Source organism: Anomaloglossus baeobatrachus, chromosome 6 (assembly GCF_048569485.1).
Source record: "Anomaloglossus baeobatrachus isolate aAnoBae1 chromosome 6, aAnoBae1.hap1, whole genome shotgun sequence".
Taxonomy (NCBI): domain Eukaryota; kingdom Metazoa; phylum Chordata; class Amphibia; order Anura; family Aromobatidae; genus Anomaloglossus; species Anomaloglossus baeobatrachus.
In genome coordinates this window covers 487,966,583-487,988,127 of record NC_134358.1, presented here as the reverse complement: position 1 = coordinate 487,988,127, position 21,545 = coordinate 487,966,583, and the positions used below count along the sequence as shown (strand labels likewise).

The window sequence follows — 21,545 nt, the reverse complement described above, 5'->3', positions numbered from 1 at the left end:
TCATTGATACATTTTGTGAAAATATTAAATCAGTGCTAAATTTTGTGAATCTCCTGTGTATATTTTTTGTGTGTCGACCTTACCCCCAGATATTAACATAGGTTGCTTTTTTGGCATTCCATTGACATTAGAATTGATTAAGACTAAAGGGCACTTTACACGCTGCGATATTGCTATCGATATCGCTAGGGAGCGTACCCACCCCCGTCGGTTGTGCGTCATGGGCAAATCGCTACCCGTGACGCACAACATCGCTTACACCCATCACACGGACTTACCTTCCCTGCGACGTCGCTGTGGCCGGCAAACCGCCTCCTTTCTAAGGGGGCGGTTTGTGTGGCGTCACAGCGACGTCACACGGCAGCCGTCCAATAGAAGCGGAGGGGCGGAGATGAGCGGGCGGAATATCCCGCTCACCTTCTTACTTCCTCATTGCCGGTGAACGCAGGTAAGGAGAGGTTCGTCATTCCTGTGGTGTCACACATAGCGATATGTGATGCCGCAGGAACGCCGAACAACCAGTGGCATGCACCACCAACGATATTATGAAAAGAAGCGACGTGTCAACGATCAACGATTTTTGACGTTTTTGCAATCGTTGATCGTCGCTCCTAGGTGTCACACGCTTCGATGTCGCTAACGACGCCGGATGTGCGTCACTAACGACGTGACCCCGACGATATATCGTTAGCGATGTCGCAGCGTGTAAAGCACCCTTAAGACTAGGCATACACAATAGGTGACTGTTGGCAGAAGGATGATTTTGTCGAATGTTCCGCCGATGTACATCTCAGCCGAATTTCCCATATACAGGAGCTCAGGTGTTCTCTGTTATAAAGTTCCAGCTCATACGTCGGCTGCTAGCTTATCTCAGGGAGAACTGTCTGAAATCAGACATTCATGATTGATATCTTCCCAATCAGTCATGTGGCGCCCACAAATACACTAGACCATCAGTCGAACCAGTCAATACTAGCAAGTTCAGCCTTAAGGAACTTATTGTTAAAGCCTAGCACTTCATTAAGTTCTCAATGGTTGGATAGAAGATCTACAATATTCTTTAGTTTTGTATGATGTGGTGTCCAACCGATCTAGTAGAAAGAGTATGAATATAGTGCAAAACTACCAAATAATTGAAGTAAAAAGCAATTTATTTGTTAAAGGTAACCTGTCACCAGTTTTATGGCCTATAAGCTGCGGCCACCACCAGTGGGCTCTTATATACAGGTATTCTAACATGCTGTATATACGAGCACACGCCGCTGTGAGAACATAAAAAACACTTTATAACACTCACCTAAACCGGTCGCTGCAGTGCTGGTTGGCCCGGTGGGCGGTGCTGTTCTCCGGGACCGGCGCCTCCTCTCTCGGCCATCTTACTCCTCCGTCTTCTGAAGCCTGTGTGCATGACGCCTTCACGTCATACACACTCGCTGGCACTGAGGTCCTGCACAAGCGCACTATAATACTTTGATCTGCCCTGAGCAGGGCACTTCAAAGTGCGTCTGCGCAGGACCTCAGTGCCTGCGCTCTTATATACAGCATGTTAGAATGCTGTATATAAGAGCCCACTGGTGGTGGTCGCAGCTTATAGGCCATAAAACTGGTGACTGGTTCCTTTTAAACTCACAACAAACATGTATCTTCCTTAAAGATATCCATAGGCAACCAACACGTGGTAACGTCAATATAGACAGACACAGAGTTGCACCCAGCAAATTGGCTTCTTTTGATGGGTTTTAGAAAGGCATTTTTTTAATGTATGTGAGATAATTAATTGATGATTTTGCACTATATACCCTTTCCATCAGACAGGTTGGACTCCACATCGGGCAAAGCTATTGAATATTGTACATCTTCTATCCAACAATTCAGACTATATGGAAGTGTTGAGGGTAAACACACTAAACCTGGCCAGATATCATATAACACATATTTAGTTGTTTTCATAAACCGTGATGAATGATCAGCACCATTATACTGATTTTTTTTACATTTCCTAGAATTGAAGTGCTAGTTTTTTTTACACATATTATTTCATTTTGGGTTATTGGGCCATACCCGACTGATATGTAGTAGCTTAAAGGGAATCTGTCAGCAGGTTTTTGCTACCTCATCTGAGACCAGCAAGATGTTAGCAAAGAGACTTTGAGTCCAACGATGTATCACTTAGATTACTGAGTGCAGCTGTTCTGACACAAATCAGAATTTTTAGATTTGGCCAAGTAGCAGAGCTGAGAGAGCTGTCCTTCTCTCACCAAGTTGTCAATAGAGATTAAGCATTGACAGTATGGTGTAAATCAGAGGAGGGGGTGTGCCAGACTGCTGTGCATGTGACATTGCAGTCCAAGCAATGGAGTCCTGCTGCATAAACAAACATTCCAGGAAAACAACAGATCACACCTTAACAAGAGAGACATCCCTACATTCTATGTTTTAACCCTTGCAGCATGCTGTCTACAGATTACATAAACCTGCTGACAGATTCCCTTTAACTTTGGAAAAGTGGAGTCATGCAACACCTTATTGACTCATAATCTAAGGAGCGTATTGTATACTCATTTATTATAAAGTTGTAATAAATCTATATGCACCAATCTCTCTGGCTGCAGGCAGTGCTTTATGCAATGTTTGTGCGAAAGGAATAGTGGGATTTGACGCTCGGTGACAGATCATTTATATCAGAAATAAATCAGCACAGACATTTGGAACTATACACAATAATAACAATAAAATGTACATTGATGGTCATTTAAAAAGACAGTTATTGCTGATCACATAGGGAAATGCCGTGCAGAATATAGCTGTATACTGCAGCTTTCTTAGTGCTAGAAATTAAAATGTCACTATAGTGTCTAGTATCTTACTGTTCTTATATGAAACTTGCAGGACATACCTGTTTTTTATTGTAATCCTTTAGCGCCGTTTCAAACCCTTCTTCCAACCTGTCAAAAGCAATTCCAACATCAATAGTCCACCAGATCTGGGAACTTGTCAATGCCACCTGAGCTGGATAGTCAAAAATCCATTGTTCCCGTGGCTTATCCTCATATGCAGCCACAGCCTCGGTTATATGATAGCGAACAGTTTCACACATAGTGTCTTCCACATTCTTCAACCAGTGCTCAACCTTTAAAACATGTACAAAAAAAAAACCACAATAGAAAATGTTTGGAAATAGAAAGGGTTTCAAGGATTTTACATTGGGAAAAAAATGTAACCATAATTAACGTGCAAAAGCCTACACTAATACTACCTACAAGGCAATCGGGATGAGCCGGGTAAAGCTCCGGGATTGTTGCATCTAATGGATGCAACAATCCTGAGCGGCTGCAGGCTGCTATTTTTAGGATGGGGGCATAATAACCATGGGCCTCCACAGCCCAAGAATAACAGCTCCCAGATGTCGGCTTTATCATGGTTGGGTATCACAATTGCAAGCCGTTTTTAAAAATTATTTATTTAAATAATTTTTTTTAAAAAAGTGGTCCCTCTTATTTTGATATACAGCCAAGATAACGCGCATGGCTGGGGGCTGTAGCCTGTAGCCGTATGCTTTATCTGTGCTGAGTATCATAATATGGGGGAAACCATGCCAATTTTATTTATTTTTACACCAATCCAGATGCAGACAGCACCTCGGATTGAAAGCAGTCAGACACACTGTCACAACACAGGGTGGGGGCGTTTTCTGTCTGCAACCAGAGGCGCGGAGACTGGCGGTGGGCAGGGCAAGAAGTGCACATGCATGAAGATAATGAGCGGCCCCAGAAGTAGAGTGAGCAGTTTCAGAAGCATTGTATAGCTGCACAGAGACTGCAAGTAAGAAGCTCTTGGGTTTTTTTCTATTTACCAGGGTGTTTGGACCTGGATTATAACCTGGAGTTCTCTGAGAACTCTGGGCCCGGGGCTGGTTCTTGAGTTCTTTTAAACCTGTGCAGATATGATCTTTTACATTTCGGGTCCGCCCATCACTACTTAAGACTAAGGCAGAAAAACCCCTAAACAAGCAGCAACTGAAATCACTGCAGTAAAGGCCGGCAAAGCATGACAAAGTAGAAAACTGAGCGTTTAACGTCCATAGCTTCCAGACTTCAATCAGTCATTTCCTGCAAAGGATTCTCTACAAAGTATTAAAAATTAACATTTTATTTAACCCCTTCATGCCATGGACATTTTCGATTTCTCCCTCACCTATTTCCAAGACCAACCCTACGTTTCCATTTTTCAGTCAATAGTATAAGTGCTTGTTTTTTGTGGGACAAGTTGAACTATTGAATGACACCATTAATTTTACCATATAATATACTGGGATATGGGAAAAAATTCCAATTGTGAAATGGCAGAAAAAAAAAAACAATTTCACAATTTTGTTTGAGCGGTTTTATTTACCATGTTCACCATATGGTAAAACGTACCTGGCAGTATGATTCTCCAGGTCAGTATGAGTATGTAGAGACCAGACATGTACAGTTTTCTTTCAATTTAAAGTTTGTTTTAAAAAAAAAAAAAAAATGTTTTTCCAAGAACTATAATGCATTTATTTTTCTGGATCTGGGGCTGTGTGAGGTCTTATTTTATTCACTCTAATCTGACATTTTTACAGATACAATTTTTGCATACCTGCGATGTTCTGATCACCTCTTATTGCATTTTATTCCAATGTTGCTACAGCCTAAAAAAAGTACCGTAATTCTGGAAATGGAATTTTTTTTTCGTTACGCTGTTTACCAATCCGATTAATTTATTTATTTTGATAGATCTGAAATTTCTGAATGCAGCTATACCATATATGTGTATTTTTTTTTTTTTTTTATTGTGCTTATGGATTTTTTTCATATTTTTTTAAACTTTTTTTTTTTTGTTTATTGTGTTTACTAGTACCCTTAGGGGTCTTGTAGCTGTAATCATTCCATTGCTTGTGCTGTACAGAGCAGTACATCAGCACTGCTCTGTACAGCAGAAATGCTGCCTTCCTATGAATGCAAAAAAAATGTGGAGAACCCCGGCACACAGTTTAAGAAAACTGTGTTCCGGGGTTCTCCACATTTTTGTACTGCTTTTTTCTCTCGAGCATCAGGCTTCTAGCAGTTGAGCCCAGCTTACCTCCTAACTGTTTCTATCAATGCTGGATTGCAGCCAACATTCACAGGAACTTTGTCATGACAGACACAGGAGTCATCAGCCGACCCCTGACTATCATGGGAACTCATCGACACCCTGTGATAACGTCACGGGGCCACCAATGTGAGCGTGGCATGGCGCTCCCCATCGAAAAGTGTAAAATTTGGGATTAAACTGTAACAGTCGTGGGCAAATTTCTGTTCCACCCTCGACTGTTAGAGACACAAGTCAGCTGATCTGTAGTGTGCTGCAACATCTGGGGGCCGCTAGACCTGTATATATTATTAGGTTTGTTATTTCACACCAATATGCAATACAGGTACATGACTGGGCTCTTAGCATGCAGAATAGTGCTCAGTGGTAAGCACTGCAGTCTTCCAGAGCTTGGGTTCTTGGTTTAAAACCCACCAAGGAAAACATCTACAAGGAGTGTGTACATTCTCCTTGTGTTTCCGTGGGTTTCCACCAAGTTCTCCGATTTCCCCTCACACTCCAAAGACATACGGATAGGGAATGTGTTGCCACTGTATGTAAAGCGCTGTGGAATAAATAGCACTATATAAGTGAATAAATATTATTATTATTATTATTATTATTAATATTATATGAGATCTCAATTTTACATAGCTTAAAAGTAGGGCCAGGAGAAAAGTTCCTAGAAGCCAGTTACCTATCTGTAAAGTTGTGTTTTGGACAGTCCTCTGAATTTCATCTTACATATTGGTCGTTTCCTTACTTATTACCAAAATAATCTCAAATCAGATCCATAGCTGATCATATAGATATAGAGATATACAGTTTTATAATTACCTGTCCTCTACACTGGCAGGCCAAACTGAATGGGACAAACTCCTTCTCTTTGCTGTACATTCCAATTGCCTCATTTTCCATTTGCTCTTTGAACTTGAGATCAGCAATGTTGTCAAAAAGTTTTGCCAAATGTCGGGTCACCTGAAAAAAAAAATATGTGCTCAAATCTGTAATATTTCAGCATTGAACATTTTTACTTATTTATTTTGACATTCAAGATGGTATAAATGTCCGTGCCACCACTCTGTGTGGGAGTCTTACGGTTAGAGCAGTTCAGCAATGCATATTTTTTAATATCAGAAAGTGCAAATGCAAAAGGCAAATCATATTTCCACCTAATATCTTTGATGAAAGATTTACTTTTCTAGGTCATTTTCATAGGACAGTCTACTAAATCACATTTGGCAGAAATGTCCTCGGGGACTGTGCTTTAGCCAAGGCCGGCGGTTAACCAGAACTGTAGTAGATAATTCTGCATCCTTGGAGATAGGACAACTTGCTGGGCATGTCATACAGGACGCAATGTGGTATAATTGCAGAGCTAAAATCTTGCTGACTGCAATCATCACTAAGTAAAAGCATAGGAACTTACTGCATACACATTTAATTTAAAGGAAACCTGTCACCAGATGTGGCGACTATAAGCTGTGTCCACCACCACTGAGCTCTTATACACAACATTCTAAAATACTGTATATAAGAGCCCAGGCCGCGCTGTAGAACATACAAAACACTTTTATAATACTCAACTAATGGGTTGTCCGGTCCAATAGGTGTTGCTGCTCTCCGTTCCGGCAACTCCTCTTTGCGATGATCAACATCGTTCTTCTATCCAGCCCAGTATGGATGACGTGTCCTACGTCATCCACACAGGATGACATAGAGGTCCTGCACAGGCACACTTTGATCTGGCCTACTGAGGGCAAATCAAAGAACTGTAATGAGTAGGCGCGAGGAAAAGTTAAAGACTGCCCGATAATGCGCACTACAATACTTTGATCTGCTCTCAGCAGGGCAGATCAAAGTATGCCGGCGCAGGACCTCAATGCTGGCCAGTGTGGATGATGTAGGATGAGTCATGCATACGAGCTTCAGAAAAAGAAGGACAACAATCACCGCACAGAGGAGGCACTGGATCGGATAGCAGCGACACCCATCAGACCGGACCACTCCTTAGGTGAGTATTATCAAAGTGGTTTTTTTTATGTTGTACAGAGCAGTCTGGGCTCTTATATACAGTATTCTGAAATGCTGTATATAAGAGTTCACTGGTGGTGTCCGCAGCTTATATAGTCGCCAAATCTAGTAACAGGTGCCCTTTAAACAGGCAGAGCTGGTGCATAGGACAGGTTTTATATGTCTCGTGTTTTTTTGGGTAGGTGGGTATGTTTGTTTTCTCAATACTAGCCAACACACAACTGCACAAAAGTCAAAGATTGGGGGGGGGGTGTTTTTCAAACTACACTGGCAGATTTACTATCCTAATTTTTGTGAGCAGGTAGTTTAATTTTTAGACATAAACATGGATCAGACAGTCTAAAAATGTACAACAAACTTCACAAGGTGGCTCATGCAGTTTGATAAATTAGGTTGATCTCTAAGTTGTCGGGTTCAAGCCTACTCCACCTATCAGTTGGCTTACTTTGCGCTATATTTTGGTGAAATTTTGGGACACTGTGTTGCATTTTTGATTACACTTGAGTTCTTAAAAAGCTCCTTTCCATTCCGCTAAGCCATATTCCCTTATTGAGTTGGAAGAAGAGTCTAAGACATAGATTTTTCTAGCCCTGTCCCTTTGTGTGACTTGGACATATAAAACAGTCATCCCCAAATTTTCTACTGCATCTTATTTTGCGTGGAAATCCAAAGCAGGAAATTTAACTCTGAACATAAAGTAAATTTAGGAGGCTGAAACTGACTAGATGAAGATTTGAATGTTGTTGAATCTTAGCAAGTCAGTATAGGATAGGTGACTGATGATCACCGGGTCCCTAGTAGATCCTGCGACTGGAGCTCTGAAGTGCCTCTTCTGCATGAAGTGATGGCCACGTATGTGATCCACCGCTATACTTGGCAATCTCTGGCTGTCCTACAGTGAATGTCACGCTATGGAAAAGGTGCAATACTTGGTAACATGCAAGTAACTCTTAATAAGGTTTTAAATGTAGTATAAAATCAGTGGAAGGGCTGTGCATGGGGGCATGTAGCTCTGGGCTGTTCCCCAGAAGAGGTTTATTGCCAGAATGGATCAATACAACATTAGTGGTTTGGATGGCCACCTGGGATCCAAGGATCCTGGGGGAACCTTTGACAGGCCGATCCCCTCACCATCTTAATACAATGTAGGTTGCATAGATATATTCCCAGTTAGCAGGTGAGTGGGTGTCTGTAGTTGTGTGTGGGAATTTGCAATGTATTCGAGTGTTGATCCTACCGACAGATTTCATTTTATTTTGTGTGTATCTATGATCTTGTATACAACTGTGTGTGTCACCATGTATCTGTGTACATTTGTGTGTGTTTATATGTACTGTATGTATGTATGTATATCAAAACGTGCCTATATTTGTGTACAGATAAGCCTGACTATGTGTATGTTTATACAAGCTTGTAGTGCTCCATCTGAATGGAGGGATGGCTGTGTATGTGCGTCACCACTCTACTTGGCAATCTCCGGCAGTCCTATGGACAATAAATGGAGTGGTTATACGGATTGCTGATCCCTCTATTCATACAGAGCACTTCAGTGCTCCCAGCTATCAAAAAATAATCCCCTTTAGGATGGATAGGTGACATTTTCTTATATATGGATTTAAACTTAAACAAAAAACAAAAACAAGACCGGTAGAAGCTGCGTCACATTTATTACTGCACACACCATGTACATTTTGTGCATTTTGCTAGCTATGTATGGCACCTATATTTATGCCACCTCTTGCTTGGCTTACTGTACCGAAATAAGGATGCCCACCACTAATAAATCAGGAACATTTTACAACTGCCCTATTTTTAGACACCTATCAAAACGGTCTATTGAGCACAAAAAAGTGTATACTAGGCGCAATTTAGCCTTAAAACTAAAAACATGAATTGTATTAATGTAATTGTCTACACTACAATCTTCTGGAGCAAAGATAAAATGTGACCAATTTCTATGGAGACTTATCTCCTTTACCCCTACTCAGCCTTGAGCCCTTGTGTCTGTCAGTTTTCATACAGTTGATCAATCCGACAATTATCTTTTCTTATCTACTTGTGTATCTCACAAAATATAAGTATTGGTCAAATATTTTACTCCTCATAACACAAAATGATAAAAGGATATTTAATGGTTGGAAAAGTAAACATTTTTTTTTAGTTTGCACCTGATTTCAATCATTATATATTAACTCCATGTAATTGTAGACCATGCGCTGCAAAAATAATTATAACTGATATTCATTGGGGAAGATTCACTGAGTTAAATGTCGTAGATTTCTGGAGCAATTTACCCTTAATGATCTGATACACACAACTTGCACCACACATTTTTTTAGATATCTTGACTCACTTGAGGTGTGGCTTAAAGGGAAATTGACACATCAGAAAGGAGCATGGCATCAAATGCATGAGTGAATCAAAATTATGCCAAAACTTTCATGCATATTATCATAAAGTAAGGCAAGTAATGGATGGTGTAGACACACACTAGGTAATTTACAAATGAACCAAACTTAAGCAGCAACTTATAATATTTGCAACTATTTTAGACCGTCTAGTTTAAGTTCACACTGTAGAAAATAGACCAGATTATTCAATAAAGGGAGTTTTACAGCACAAAATGACTGCTCAAACAAAGCACAGGAACCTGGTGCACCCTAGGTGTGGACAAACAGTTCTGGGCATCTTACAGCCTACTTGTTTTGCAATTCACTCTGCCTCATTTTTGCTTGATTGGCTTTACACGAGGAAGTGTCACAAGGCTACCACAATAGAGAGTGGTCCCTACTATTTCTGCTGTCAGGAGATCGCAGTGCAGGGCTTCATACACACTTGCTCAGGTTAATACTGCTGGCTGTGCAGATTCTCCTTTATTTAGTACTGATAGGGTTAAGTTGATCCTCTGGTCTCCTGAAACTCTGAGTGTAAGGCTGGAAACACATCTATGCGAGTAAAATCGGTCCGAGTTGGCTGAAAAAAGCTCGGCTGATTTTAGTTCACGTTAGGTCAGAGTGCAATGCAACTGCACTGCGATCCTGAGATTTTTCTCATGATTGCAGTGCGTGTGCAATGTGTGTGTGATCCGTGTGTGATCCTTGTTTTTCTCAGCAGCTGTCATCTGCCATTCAGCTCTGCTACATGGCCGCTGACAGCAGCCACAGACAGCCATGTAGCAGAGCTGAATGGCAGATGACAGCAGACACAGACAGAGCCGCACGATCAGAATGAACTCAGGTGAACTTCACCCAACTTCATTGTCATGCCGCGGCTCTGTCTGTGTCGCGTCCTGATTAGCGGTCACCAGTGAAGGACTCACAGGTGACCGCTAATCCCCTGAGTGACTGAATTGAGCAGCGCGATTAGCGCTGCTGTCACTCAGGTTACCCGCGGCCAGCTGGATCCTCCCCCGTGACCGCAACTCACCTGTGACTTCATCGCTGTCACTCGGGCGACTTGCTGTCACTGTTGGAGGATCCAGCGGTGGCCACGAGTTACCTGACTGACATTATCAGCTGATGGCGCTTCTCACCTCAATTGCTGCGTGGAGCTGACAGGAGCGGCGGTGTCTTCTGCAGCTCCTGTCACCTCCATGTAGCAGAGCTGGAAGCGACGCGGGACCTCCGTGGATTACGTTGGACAAGGATGGGTTTTTTGCGTACTTAATAAAGTGGTGAACGAGGGTCTTTGTTATTGTTTATTATTTCAAATAAAGAATTTTTTCACTGTGTGAGTTTATTAACTTTAATTTACAGGTTAATCATTGGGGGTGTCTCAGACGCCTGCAATGATTAATCTAGGATTTAGTGGCAGCTATGGGCTGCCATTAACTCCTTATTACCCTGATTGCCAACGCACCAGGGCAAATCGAGATGAGCCGGGTACTGTCCCAGAACTGTCGCATATAATGTATGCGGCAATTCTGAGCGGCTGCTGGCTGATATTGTTAGGCTGGGGGAACTCCCCATAACGTGGAGCTCCCCATCCTGAGAATACCAGCCTTCAGCCGTATGGCTTTATCTGGCTGGTATTAAAATTGGGGGGGGACCGCACGCCGTTTTTTTAATTATTTATTTATTTTAATGCACAGCATAGATACGCCCACCAGGTGCAGTGATTGGTTGCAGTGAGACAGCTGTCACTCAGTGTGGGGGCGTGTCTGACTGCAACCAATCATAGGTGCCGGTGGGCGGGTAAAGCAGGGAATACGAGATTGTTTAATGAGCGGCCGGCTTTTTCAAAAGAGGAGAAGCTGCCGGAGCAGTGTGAACGCCGTGCAGTGCCGCGCTGGTGATCGGGGATCGGTGAGTATGAGAGAGGGGGAGAGAGGGATGACCGACATGGACAGAGAGTGAGGGACAGAGATAGTGACCGACCGACAGACCGACCGACAGACCGATCGACAGAGAGAGAATAGAGACCGAGAGGGAGAGACCAACTGACAGAGATTAGTGATTGACAGACATTGTTAGACATCACTCATTTCCAGTGTTTTAGGAAACATGCGAGAAATGTATTTAGAAAATTGGATGTCACTAGGATGGTGTGAGTGCCGTCCCGTGACATCCGATTTTTTACACGCTCCCATAGACTTGCATTGGAGAGACTCGCAGTAGAAACTCGCAAAAAAGCAGCATGCTGCGATTTTTTTCTCAGTCCGATTTGGACTGAGAAAAAAATCGCAAATGCGAGCTGAATCATTCACTAACGTGTCCGATTCCAATGCGAGATTTTCTCGCATTGCTCTACTGCGAGAAACTCGCAAGTAAGAAGCAGCCCTAAGCAATAGTCTGCTGATATTTATTGCTAATTAGCTCTGTTATAAAGACTTTCCTCCTAGTCCAGGTAACCGCTGGTGATAGTTTCTGCTATATTTGCCTCTAGAGGGAATCTGTGAGCTGAGGACCAGGAAGCCATTCAGAGAACATATGCTGTGCAAAAGTTGTGTTCTTTTCCCTTCCTTATTCTTCTTTGGCTCCCTCTGGTCCGTTCCTCATTATTACCTCTTGTTATTTGGTGTGCTTTGTATGATTGCTGTTTATTTTACCTCTGTCTGTCTAATTCTGTGTTTTTAACCTAGAGTGGGACTATTGTTCCTGCTGCCCTACACACTATACAGGGCTAAGTCCAGGGAAAGACAGATATAGGCACATGATTGGCAACAGGGTGAAAGAACCCATATACAAATGTTAGGGAGTGCAGGGATCAGTCTAAGGTGCGTTTAGGAGGTGACCCTGCTCCCCTTTCCCTAGCGCAAGGGCCCACTGTTGTAATGTGTACCCTGAGTGTTGTGGTGCTCACTGGGGGTTCCCATGTACCTGACGGAACTCCAGTAGTCACGGCGTCACAGGAAGGTGGAAATAGAAAACAAGTAGGTGAAAAGGTGCAGTGAACTGCTTTGCCACGCCAAGGGTGCACTGAGCGCCTGTGCTTGTTTGAACATTCATTTTGTCCTGACAGGCTCGCTATCAGATAAACTTCAGTAAATGTTTAGCTAGCAAAAATATATTTTATATATAATTTATATTTTCTGTTGACCTCATTTGAAGGGGTAAAATTCCATTGAAAATTGCTACAAAATGAATTTCAAGTCTTTATCATTAAAAGGTTGAATAAAAATCCTATCCTAGTAAGCAAAAAACCATATTAGTGGTTCCAGTATACATTACCATATATGTGACCTACAAAAGAATACTGAAACTCATATTTAAAACAATAATTTTTATTATTGAAAATCGTTTAAAATATTACAGAAAGAAAATTGAGGGGGGGGGGGGAGGGGGAAAGGGAGCAAGAAAAATGAGCAGTGAAAATTAATCCTGAAATGATCACCCAGTAACTGTAAAAAGGTAATTATGTTGTTACAGTACATGGACTAGAGGAGGGGGTTTCTCAATGTAAATAGTATACTGTGGGGTGAGTCGGACTCCAATGTAAAATATGTCCCTAGTACAAGTTAAGTACTATATTGGTACAAAATTGCTATTAATTCCATATAGAGACCGAATCAGACCACATAGATAGCTCCGGTACAGTAGTCCTCGCCATAGAAAATGAAGTAAACATTTGACCTAGTATAAAGTGCTCAGTACCCCTTATTGGACCTCAAATCCCTATAAAACGGTCAGTTCATAACTCAATTTTTTATCACTGTATTCCTATGAAGTGAGCTAAATGGCAGATAGGACCACTATAGTACAGATAGCACATAAAATGTAAAAGTCCATGTAACTTGAGAAAAATTCCTCTGTATATTCACCACATGGAGTGATAGGCAGACCATATATATAGGTTATGTATATACACGTGTTGATAACTATAGGTGAGACGTCATGCTAGTGTAGAGAATATGTACACATGACACACCAAGGGTTAAGGTATGTACTGGTATGTCATTATAGACAAAAGCATGTAAAATGCTCAGCAAGACTGCTCATCTACAGATCAACTACAGCAACCATTAAACCGGGTGTGCAACATCCAGGTCAGCATCCAACAGGGATGAAAGTATGCTGACTACTGCCAGTAATGGTGGTTATTCAAATATATATCACAAATACAAATGTCTTATCAGCCATAAGTAGGCAAGTATGCCTATCACAAATGGAATTTACATGGAATGCACCCAGGGTATAAGAGTGCAAGTTGGTATACCATAGAATATACTGAGGAAGTTACTTACATATTAGATACTGGGGACCACAGGGAGGCTTCCCAACGCGTGTATCGCCGTCTTTATCAAGACTTGATAAAGACGGCGAAACGCGCGTTGGGAAGCCTCCCTGTGGTCCCCAGTATCTAATATGTAAGTAACTTCCTCAGTATATTCTATGGTATACCAACTTGCACTCTTATACCCTGGGTGCATTCCATGTAAATTCCATTTGTGATAGGCATACTTGCCTACTTATGGCTGATAAGACATTTGTATTTGTGATATATATTTGAATACCCACCATTACTGGCAGTAGTCAGCATACTTTCATCCCTGTTGGATGCTGACCTGGATGTTGCACACCCGGTTTAATGGTTGCTGTAGTTGATCTGTAGATGAACAGTCTTGCTGAGCATTTTACATGCTTTTGTCTATAATGACATACCTGTACATACCTTAACCCTTGGTGTGTCATGTGTACATATTCTCTACACTAGCATGACTTCTCACCTATAGTTATCAACACGTGTATATACATAACCTATATATATGGTCTGCCTATCACTCCATGTGGTGAATATACACATATCTCACTTCATAGGAATACAGTGATAAAAAATTGAGTTATGAACTGACCGTTTTATAGGGATTTGAGGTCCAATAAGGGGCACTGAGCACTTTATACTAGGTCAAATGTTTACTTCATTTTCTATGGCGAGGACTACTGTACCGGAGCTATCTATGTGGTCTGATTCGGGCTCTATATGGAATTAATAGCAATTTTGTACCAATATAGTACTTAACTTGTACTAGGGACATATTTTACATTGGAGTCCGACTCACCCCACAGTATACTATGTACATTGAGAACCCCCTCCTCTAGTCCATGTACTGTAACAACATAATTACCTTTTTACAGTTACTGGGTGATCATTTCAGGATTAATTTTCACTGCTCATTTTTCTTGCTCCCTTTCCCCCTCCCCCCCCCTCAATTTTCTTTCTGTAATATTTTAAACGATTTTCCATAATAAAAATTATTGTTTTAAATATGAGTTTTAGTATTCTTTTGTAGGTCACAAAAATCCTATCCTGTAGAAATTTGGATTCAGTTTTAACCTTAATCTCTGAACAACTGGAGTACAAATATTTCTCAAATCAACAAACTGTGTCTGGAGAGTGTTGGAGCTCTTTAGATTAGCGTTACACAGCAATCGATCGGCTACATGTTTGCAGAACGGCATTTGTTTAATAGACTGTTTAGACAGACCAATGAGCACAATACAATACAATCATTTATAGCAGAGGCTGTCATTGTTTTTGACAGCGCATGCTCTTCTTTTTAAAACAGGACAATATGCTGACAAGAATAAGACATTTTTTTAAGCAAGCCAAAAGATCCTCTAGTATTATGAATGAGAATTCTGGTGCTTAGTCAGTTGATCGGCAGCGTGCTTTCACTGTAATTATCAGGAAACAAGCATTCTTAGAATGCTCCCAATAGTACAGTCTACTGTATACACACCTATATTGTCTGTTAGTGAAACATTGTGCAGAATTATCTGGCTGAAGAGCAGAAGAATAAGCAGGTCTTTATTCATCACATACTACTGTAAGTTGTCACATTAGGGCTGAAAGAAGGGGATCATAAAGATAGTGAAAGAAACTGCAGGAAACCCATGACATTTCCAGGAGGGATTTTCCGGTCGTTGATTCCTATATTATTCCCAATTACCCTTACCCGGTATCAATAATACACGGACACTGCTTGCGACTTGGTAAAAAATGGCCACAGCAGCCCTTTATTGCCTATTGTTTACACACTAACACAAGGGGGCGCCGTCCAACGGGCGTCCCCAACATTTAACAATAGGTAATACCATAATAATAATAATACAGTACGTAATACAATACGTAACCCTGGGTAGGCCCGGTCCAGAAACCACCTTCCACCACCAAAATATGATCCCTGGCCGCAACACACATCGGGCCGGAGATGAGGTATGAATCACCTACAGATCAATACCCCCCACCTTGCAGGACCCATGCCTGCAAGATCCTTGTAACCGGAGCCACTATATCCTACAAGTGACTCTCCAATCAAATAACATTATCCATTAAACCGCCTCTGGACCAGACCTACCCCCGCCACAGAACAGGCCACGTGACACCTTGCGTGGCCTGGACCCCCACACACCCAACGCTTGCTCCCCCAACTTGCAAGCCAAACCAACCATTAAAACCTTTCCATCTATCACTTAAACTCTGAGCATCCCATATATGCACCATCCAGCGTACCCAGTCCACCTTACTGCACCGCACTCCCCTGATCCTTGGTGGCAGGAGCCACCGGGTCCCTCTGACGGCCACTCAGGCCCACCATGCCACAAGCTCCCAAACTATACCGGAATCCACACCATGCCCCGCTGGCCTTATTATAACCAATTAAATGCAGTACCGACTGTACCATCGTCCTCCCCAGTACCGACCAAAGAACCACTGTACAGTCACCCTGTACAGTCAGTCCTCCTCCATTCTCCAGCTGAATTAAACCACCACTGGGGTTGAGATACAACAACAGGATGACACTCACACTGCTTATGCTACTGGGTCACTTCGCACCCCAAACCTAGTTCTCCCAGGAAACCGCTAAAGTGAAACCCCGCTGTAAAACGACTGCAATCCATAGCCTTGAAATTTCCCCTACAGCTGACCTTGCAGCTTCCCCAGAGCCAAATATCACTACTGGTCTCCCCTGACCGATTTATTCCGCCATCACACCCTCTGACAACAACAGAGGCTCGAGCTGTCTTCCCCAGAAAATCCCAAAATCTTCCCACATACTCAACTACCACACTAATGGACCTTCTTCATCCGAAATCAGGCCCACTTAATTTCAACGAGGCCCACACGGCCTAACGGAACCATGCTCCACCCCAAAATTAACACGGCCTCAAAAAACAAAACAACCGCAACCATCGCCCTGTACCCCTTACTGAGTCGAAGATATTGAAGCATTACCTTCGATCCCAAGGTCCCCAACAACACCTCCAACCATAATGCATAGTCCGCTTGCCTCCGCAAACTGGACCACGACAAGCTCCCTGTACTACAATACCCACCGGAAAATTGCAGCCACACCACTGGCCCGATTGACTCCATATGCAACTATGGGCATCAGGAGACACAACTTTACCAAACACCATGTCCGGGCCTTTCGATCTCAAGCAAAACCTTGTGACACGCAACCCCCTTTGAGCTCTCATATTACACCCCAAGATAAATTAAAACCTTGGCCACACCATAGTATCCGCTCAAAGCCGACCACCGTGGGGCGTACCACCATTTTCCCGTAACGCACAACTGCACCTTCAAACCAAATACCTTCGTGCCGTGAGACCGGAGCACCACGACTCCCTAAGCAAACCCTTACCCAGATGCCCATACCTACCACCGGGCCAAGCATTCCTTTTTTTTTTTTTTTTTAAATTGTATATGAATATTAAATAGACTCCACCAGCCCACAGATGCCAGGAGTCCACCCATGCAAAACACCCAATAATACCAGATGGCCCTAAGCTATCCGACTTACACTCTATGCACCACAAGTACCCAATCCTCTAGTCCAAACCATAACTCGCATAGTCCCCACCCGTAATCACGGCTGTCCGAAGAACTCCATTATTCCGTCCGCAGCCCACCATTGCTGATTAACCGAATTCACCCACAGCAGCCCAAAGCTGCCCAGCACCTACATTAACACCAATTCAGTCACGCTGGACTCAACATTCCTCCCAGCACCAACCTCCACAATGGGATAACATGCTGACTAGCCACAAATTAACCCCATGTTACCATTGATGCGGTTGCAAACCTACAAACCCATTACAGCAACCAACACTTCACCTTCTCCTACATTTCCGCTCTCCTTTATTCCCTTATCCACAGCAACCCTTGCGCCATACCGGGGCCCTGCACCTACACATCACTCACAAAAAAACCCTGAAAACTCCTCGAACACACTGTACCGCGGGACCCCTCGCCCCTTTACCTTACCCACCATAATTCATCCAATAAGAACCACCATGCATCAGAAGATTAATAATGAAACACCCCAGCAAACCTTCAATAACTGCGCCGTCTCACCCGCTCACATGTGCCGCAATCATCAGCCCCCTTAACCAAGTCTCACAAGACCTAAACTGCGGTAAACGCCGAATCTCGCCATCCCCAACCTGCAACTGTAACCACCGGACCTGACGCCACCTGCACCCTCACGGCCCCGCTGCCATGAGACCACCCCATCCGTAACTCTGCCCCTGGCCTCCAGAACAACCAACCGACCTATGAACTAACCACATGCTCCAAACCCCCCCAGCTGCTACCCATATCTCCAGACACTACTCCACTACAGCGACTGTCCCCCCACCACTACAAAAAGGCTGAAACTTAAATTGATTACCGCGCCAGGCTGCCTCCAGAGGACGCCCTCAGATCAGCCGTCACCGTCCTTTTCGCCAGTCGTCCGTCGCTGATCCCGGGACAGTCCCTCAAGCTGCAGGCACCGAATGCCCGCCGGGTTCGCCCCCTGACGCCAGGAGCACCGTGTCCACATGCCCTGTTTGGGCCGATTGTCGCCTCCACAATGCTGGGCGCTCCCCTCCTGGGGGAAGCCGCTACTGATGAGAGCTGCACCCTTGTCCCAATGCCTGCTCCAGGATAGACAGCAGGCCTCCTGTCTCCTCCTCGTCGCCACCTGCTGCGCCCAGTCCTCCGGTCCCGATGATCCAGCCACACAGGTGAGGTGACCCTGCAGGCGCCTCCTGTCTCCTCCTCGCCGCCGCCTTCTGCGCCCAGTCCTCCGGTCCCAATAATCCAAGCCACACAGGTGAGGTGACCCTGTAGGCAGCCGTCCTCCGCCCCCCCGCGGAGGGAGGGGGGGGGTGTTGTCCATCCACCGCCGCTGGGCGCGCTCCCTGCCGGGAGCGGCCGCATCGCTCAAAAAATCCAGCCTGAGGCCTCACACCGGAAGTAGGCCCCCTTGCTGGACACGCCCCCTTTTCGGCCGTTGCGGCCCTGCAGGAGATTCCTCCCGACAGCCAGAGCGGGCGCAGCAAGCTACCGCTGCCCACCCAGCTGCGGAGGGTCCCCACGGGAGTGGGGGCTCTCACATTGTCCTCCTCACCCCCACCTTCCCCAAAAGACCCCGGCGAGTCCTGAAACTGCCAGCACTGCAGCAAAGAGGGGGGGGGGGGGGGGGAGGGGAAGGTGCCGAGGAGACACCCAGGCAGCCTGGGTGTAGGACTGCACTACCTGGGCGCCCTGCACCGCCATGCTGACCAGATCCGAGGATTCCTCAGGACATCATGATGGAGGTTCCCCAGCCCGTCCAACAAGCTGCAGATCTGCGATGTCCGGATCCATCATGCTGGATGTCATGATGGAGGTTCCACAGCCCGTCCAAACTGTCATCCAGGAAATGCAAGAGGAGCTAATTGACTCCCACCTCCTATTATATACACCATAAAGCTCCCTCCTTTCCTTCCACCACACTCCACCCCCTAACCAATCACCTTCTTTTCCTCATTGCTAAACGAACCAACACTGTTTAACCCCATCAACTCCCTACCCTCCGGGCTGTCATGTTGCCCCTACACCCTATGGGTTCCATGGCTTTCTTTACCATCATCGGCAGCCGAGTCACTGACACAAAGAACGACAAAACGGCCCACTAAGGAATCCTTTTTATTTCTTGATAAAACATGAGACATCAATTATACTTCCCAAAGAAGTGCAATGTCAGTCGCTCTGAGCATCATCAGGAAACAAGCACCAGAAAAGTTTTCTTCATGCAGATGCATATATTAGTGACATCATATCAATTCCTGGATATTACTTTAGTTTTTTGCGGCAGATATTGCAGCAGAAATTCAACAAAATCCACATGACAAGGGGTGCAAATGTGATAATGTGCCGACCCCGTGCCAGCAGCCGGGCTGCTCGGATCCGGATCCACAGTGGCTCGAGGGGTCTCCGGACCCGGGGGTCGTGCGGCCACTCAATAAAGGAGGGATATGTACAGGGGACGGTATATTTACAGTTCGTGACACCACCCACGGGTTTGTGACGCCACCCATGGGTCGTGGTAATGTGGGATACCACCGCTGCTGCATTTGGGGGAGCGCCCGGGAGCGATGGGATGGCAGCTTGTGATGTTAACCCCTCCGTGGGCAGGGGGAAGGTAGTGAAAGGATGGAGAGCTGTGGGCTGTAGGCCTGGGAGACAGGGAGCAGAGAAACTCACTGTGGTTGTCGTGGTGCTAGATGAGGCTGTGCTGATGTGTGAGGTCAATGAACACACAGGCAGTGATTCAACCAAATGACCTTCAGTACCGCTGCCGCTGAGGGGGAGCACGTCCAGGTGATCGTTCCCAGTGATGTTACTAGTGTGCTTTAGTCCAGTCTGACCCTCCGGGATCCTCCACTTCCACTGCCCCTCACTCTCTGAGGCTGCACTCACGCTGTCTGGGAGCTCCAACTCCCCAGCCTGCTCTCCACACTGAGAGATGCTTGAGAGCCCTCTGCTCTCTTTGCTCCCCAGCCGAGGACTGCCCAGTCACCTCCCACCCAGTCTGCCTGACTCTAAGGTGGGCGGCCCCTTCTCTCTTGGACCTGCCCCCTGGTGTGTGTGTGACTGATATTTGCATGCTGGTCGTAGCACATCACTGGGTGACACCTGGAACCAAGGGAGAGATGGATGCTGCACGGAAAGGAAAATTGTGCAACACCCTGTGACGGCCTGATAAGGCCAGGGCGTCACAATAACATGTCATCCATAGTTCTGGCACTGTATTAGACAGCGGATTTCCCGCCTAACAAATTCATGTGGAAAACGTGTTGTATACCTGACCTGTGTGAACATACCATTAAGGGTACACTCACATGTGCCAGATTTGTTGGAAATTGTGTGCTAGTGGAGGAGCATGTGTCAGATTGTCCAGGAGCTTCCCGCAATTGAAAAGCAGATTCACCATGGAATGTGTTTTTCAATTGGATGAGGCTGATGGACAGGTCTGGTCACATGATCCTCCATTTTGTGAAGAGGGGAGTTGTGCAGTCTGCGATGCATTATTTTTTAATAAACAGCAATATGTTATAAGGGATATACATGTAATTGTCATATTAATGGCTCAGACAATAGCTAGCTCATTGCACAAAGCCCTGAACCATACATAAGAAGTACACAACATACCTGCTTTGGCTGACTTCCTTTAGAAAGAATATCTAGCAAATCTGCAGAGGACACAAAGTAAAAACGAGGAAAAGCCAAACGCTTAGTTTCCAAATACTGGGTTAAAGCTTTCTCACACAGAGATAGCCTAGGAAAAGAAAAGGATTGCGAATGAGTCACAATTGATCACAAACTATCAGGACCATATAAAATGCAGCTCATAAAAGCAAATAATGCAACGTATGATGTTGTGGTTTTTTATGATATTTTTTAAAAATAGTTTACAATTAGCCCCCCCCATATTATGATACCCTGTAGCCGTATGCACAGATAAAGCATATGGCGACAAGCTGCAGCTCCCAGCCATGTGCTTATCTCTGCAGTGTTTGTGTTTCTTTTCACTTACAAATTAGTAATGGTGGGGGTCTCATAGATATCTCCTATTACTAATCTAGGGCTTAGTGGCAGCTGTGAGCTGTTATTAACTCCTTATTACCCCGCCATCACGGCAATCAGCATGAGTCAGGTGA

General features: G+C 44.4%; 1 protein-coding gene across 1 annotated transcript in view; it reads right to left on the bottom strand.

Annotated features, from left to right (window-relative positions):
• Positions 1-21,545, bottom strand: part of DNAH11 (dynein axonemal heavy chain 11) — a 498,772-nt gene that overhangs the window by 315,903 nt on the left and 161,324 nt on the right. Inside the window, exons 28-30 of the mRNA XM_075315388.1 lie at positions 21,037-21,163; positions 5,935-6,075; positions 2,897-3,130 (exon numbers count right to left, since the gene is read on the bottom strand). Of these exons, the coding sequence (XP_075171503.1) occupies positions 2,897-3,130; positions 5,935-6,075; positions 21,037-21,163 (502 nt within the window). The remainder of the gene's footprint in view (positions 1-2,896; positions 3,131-5,934; positions 6,076-21,036; positions 21,164-21,545) is intronic.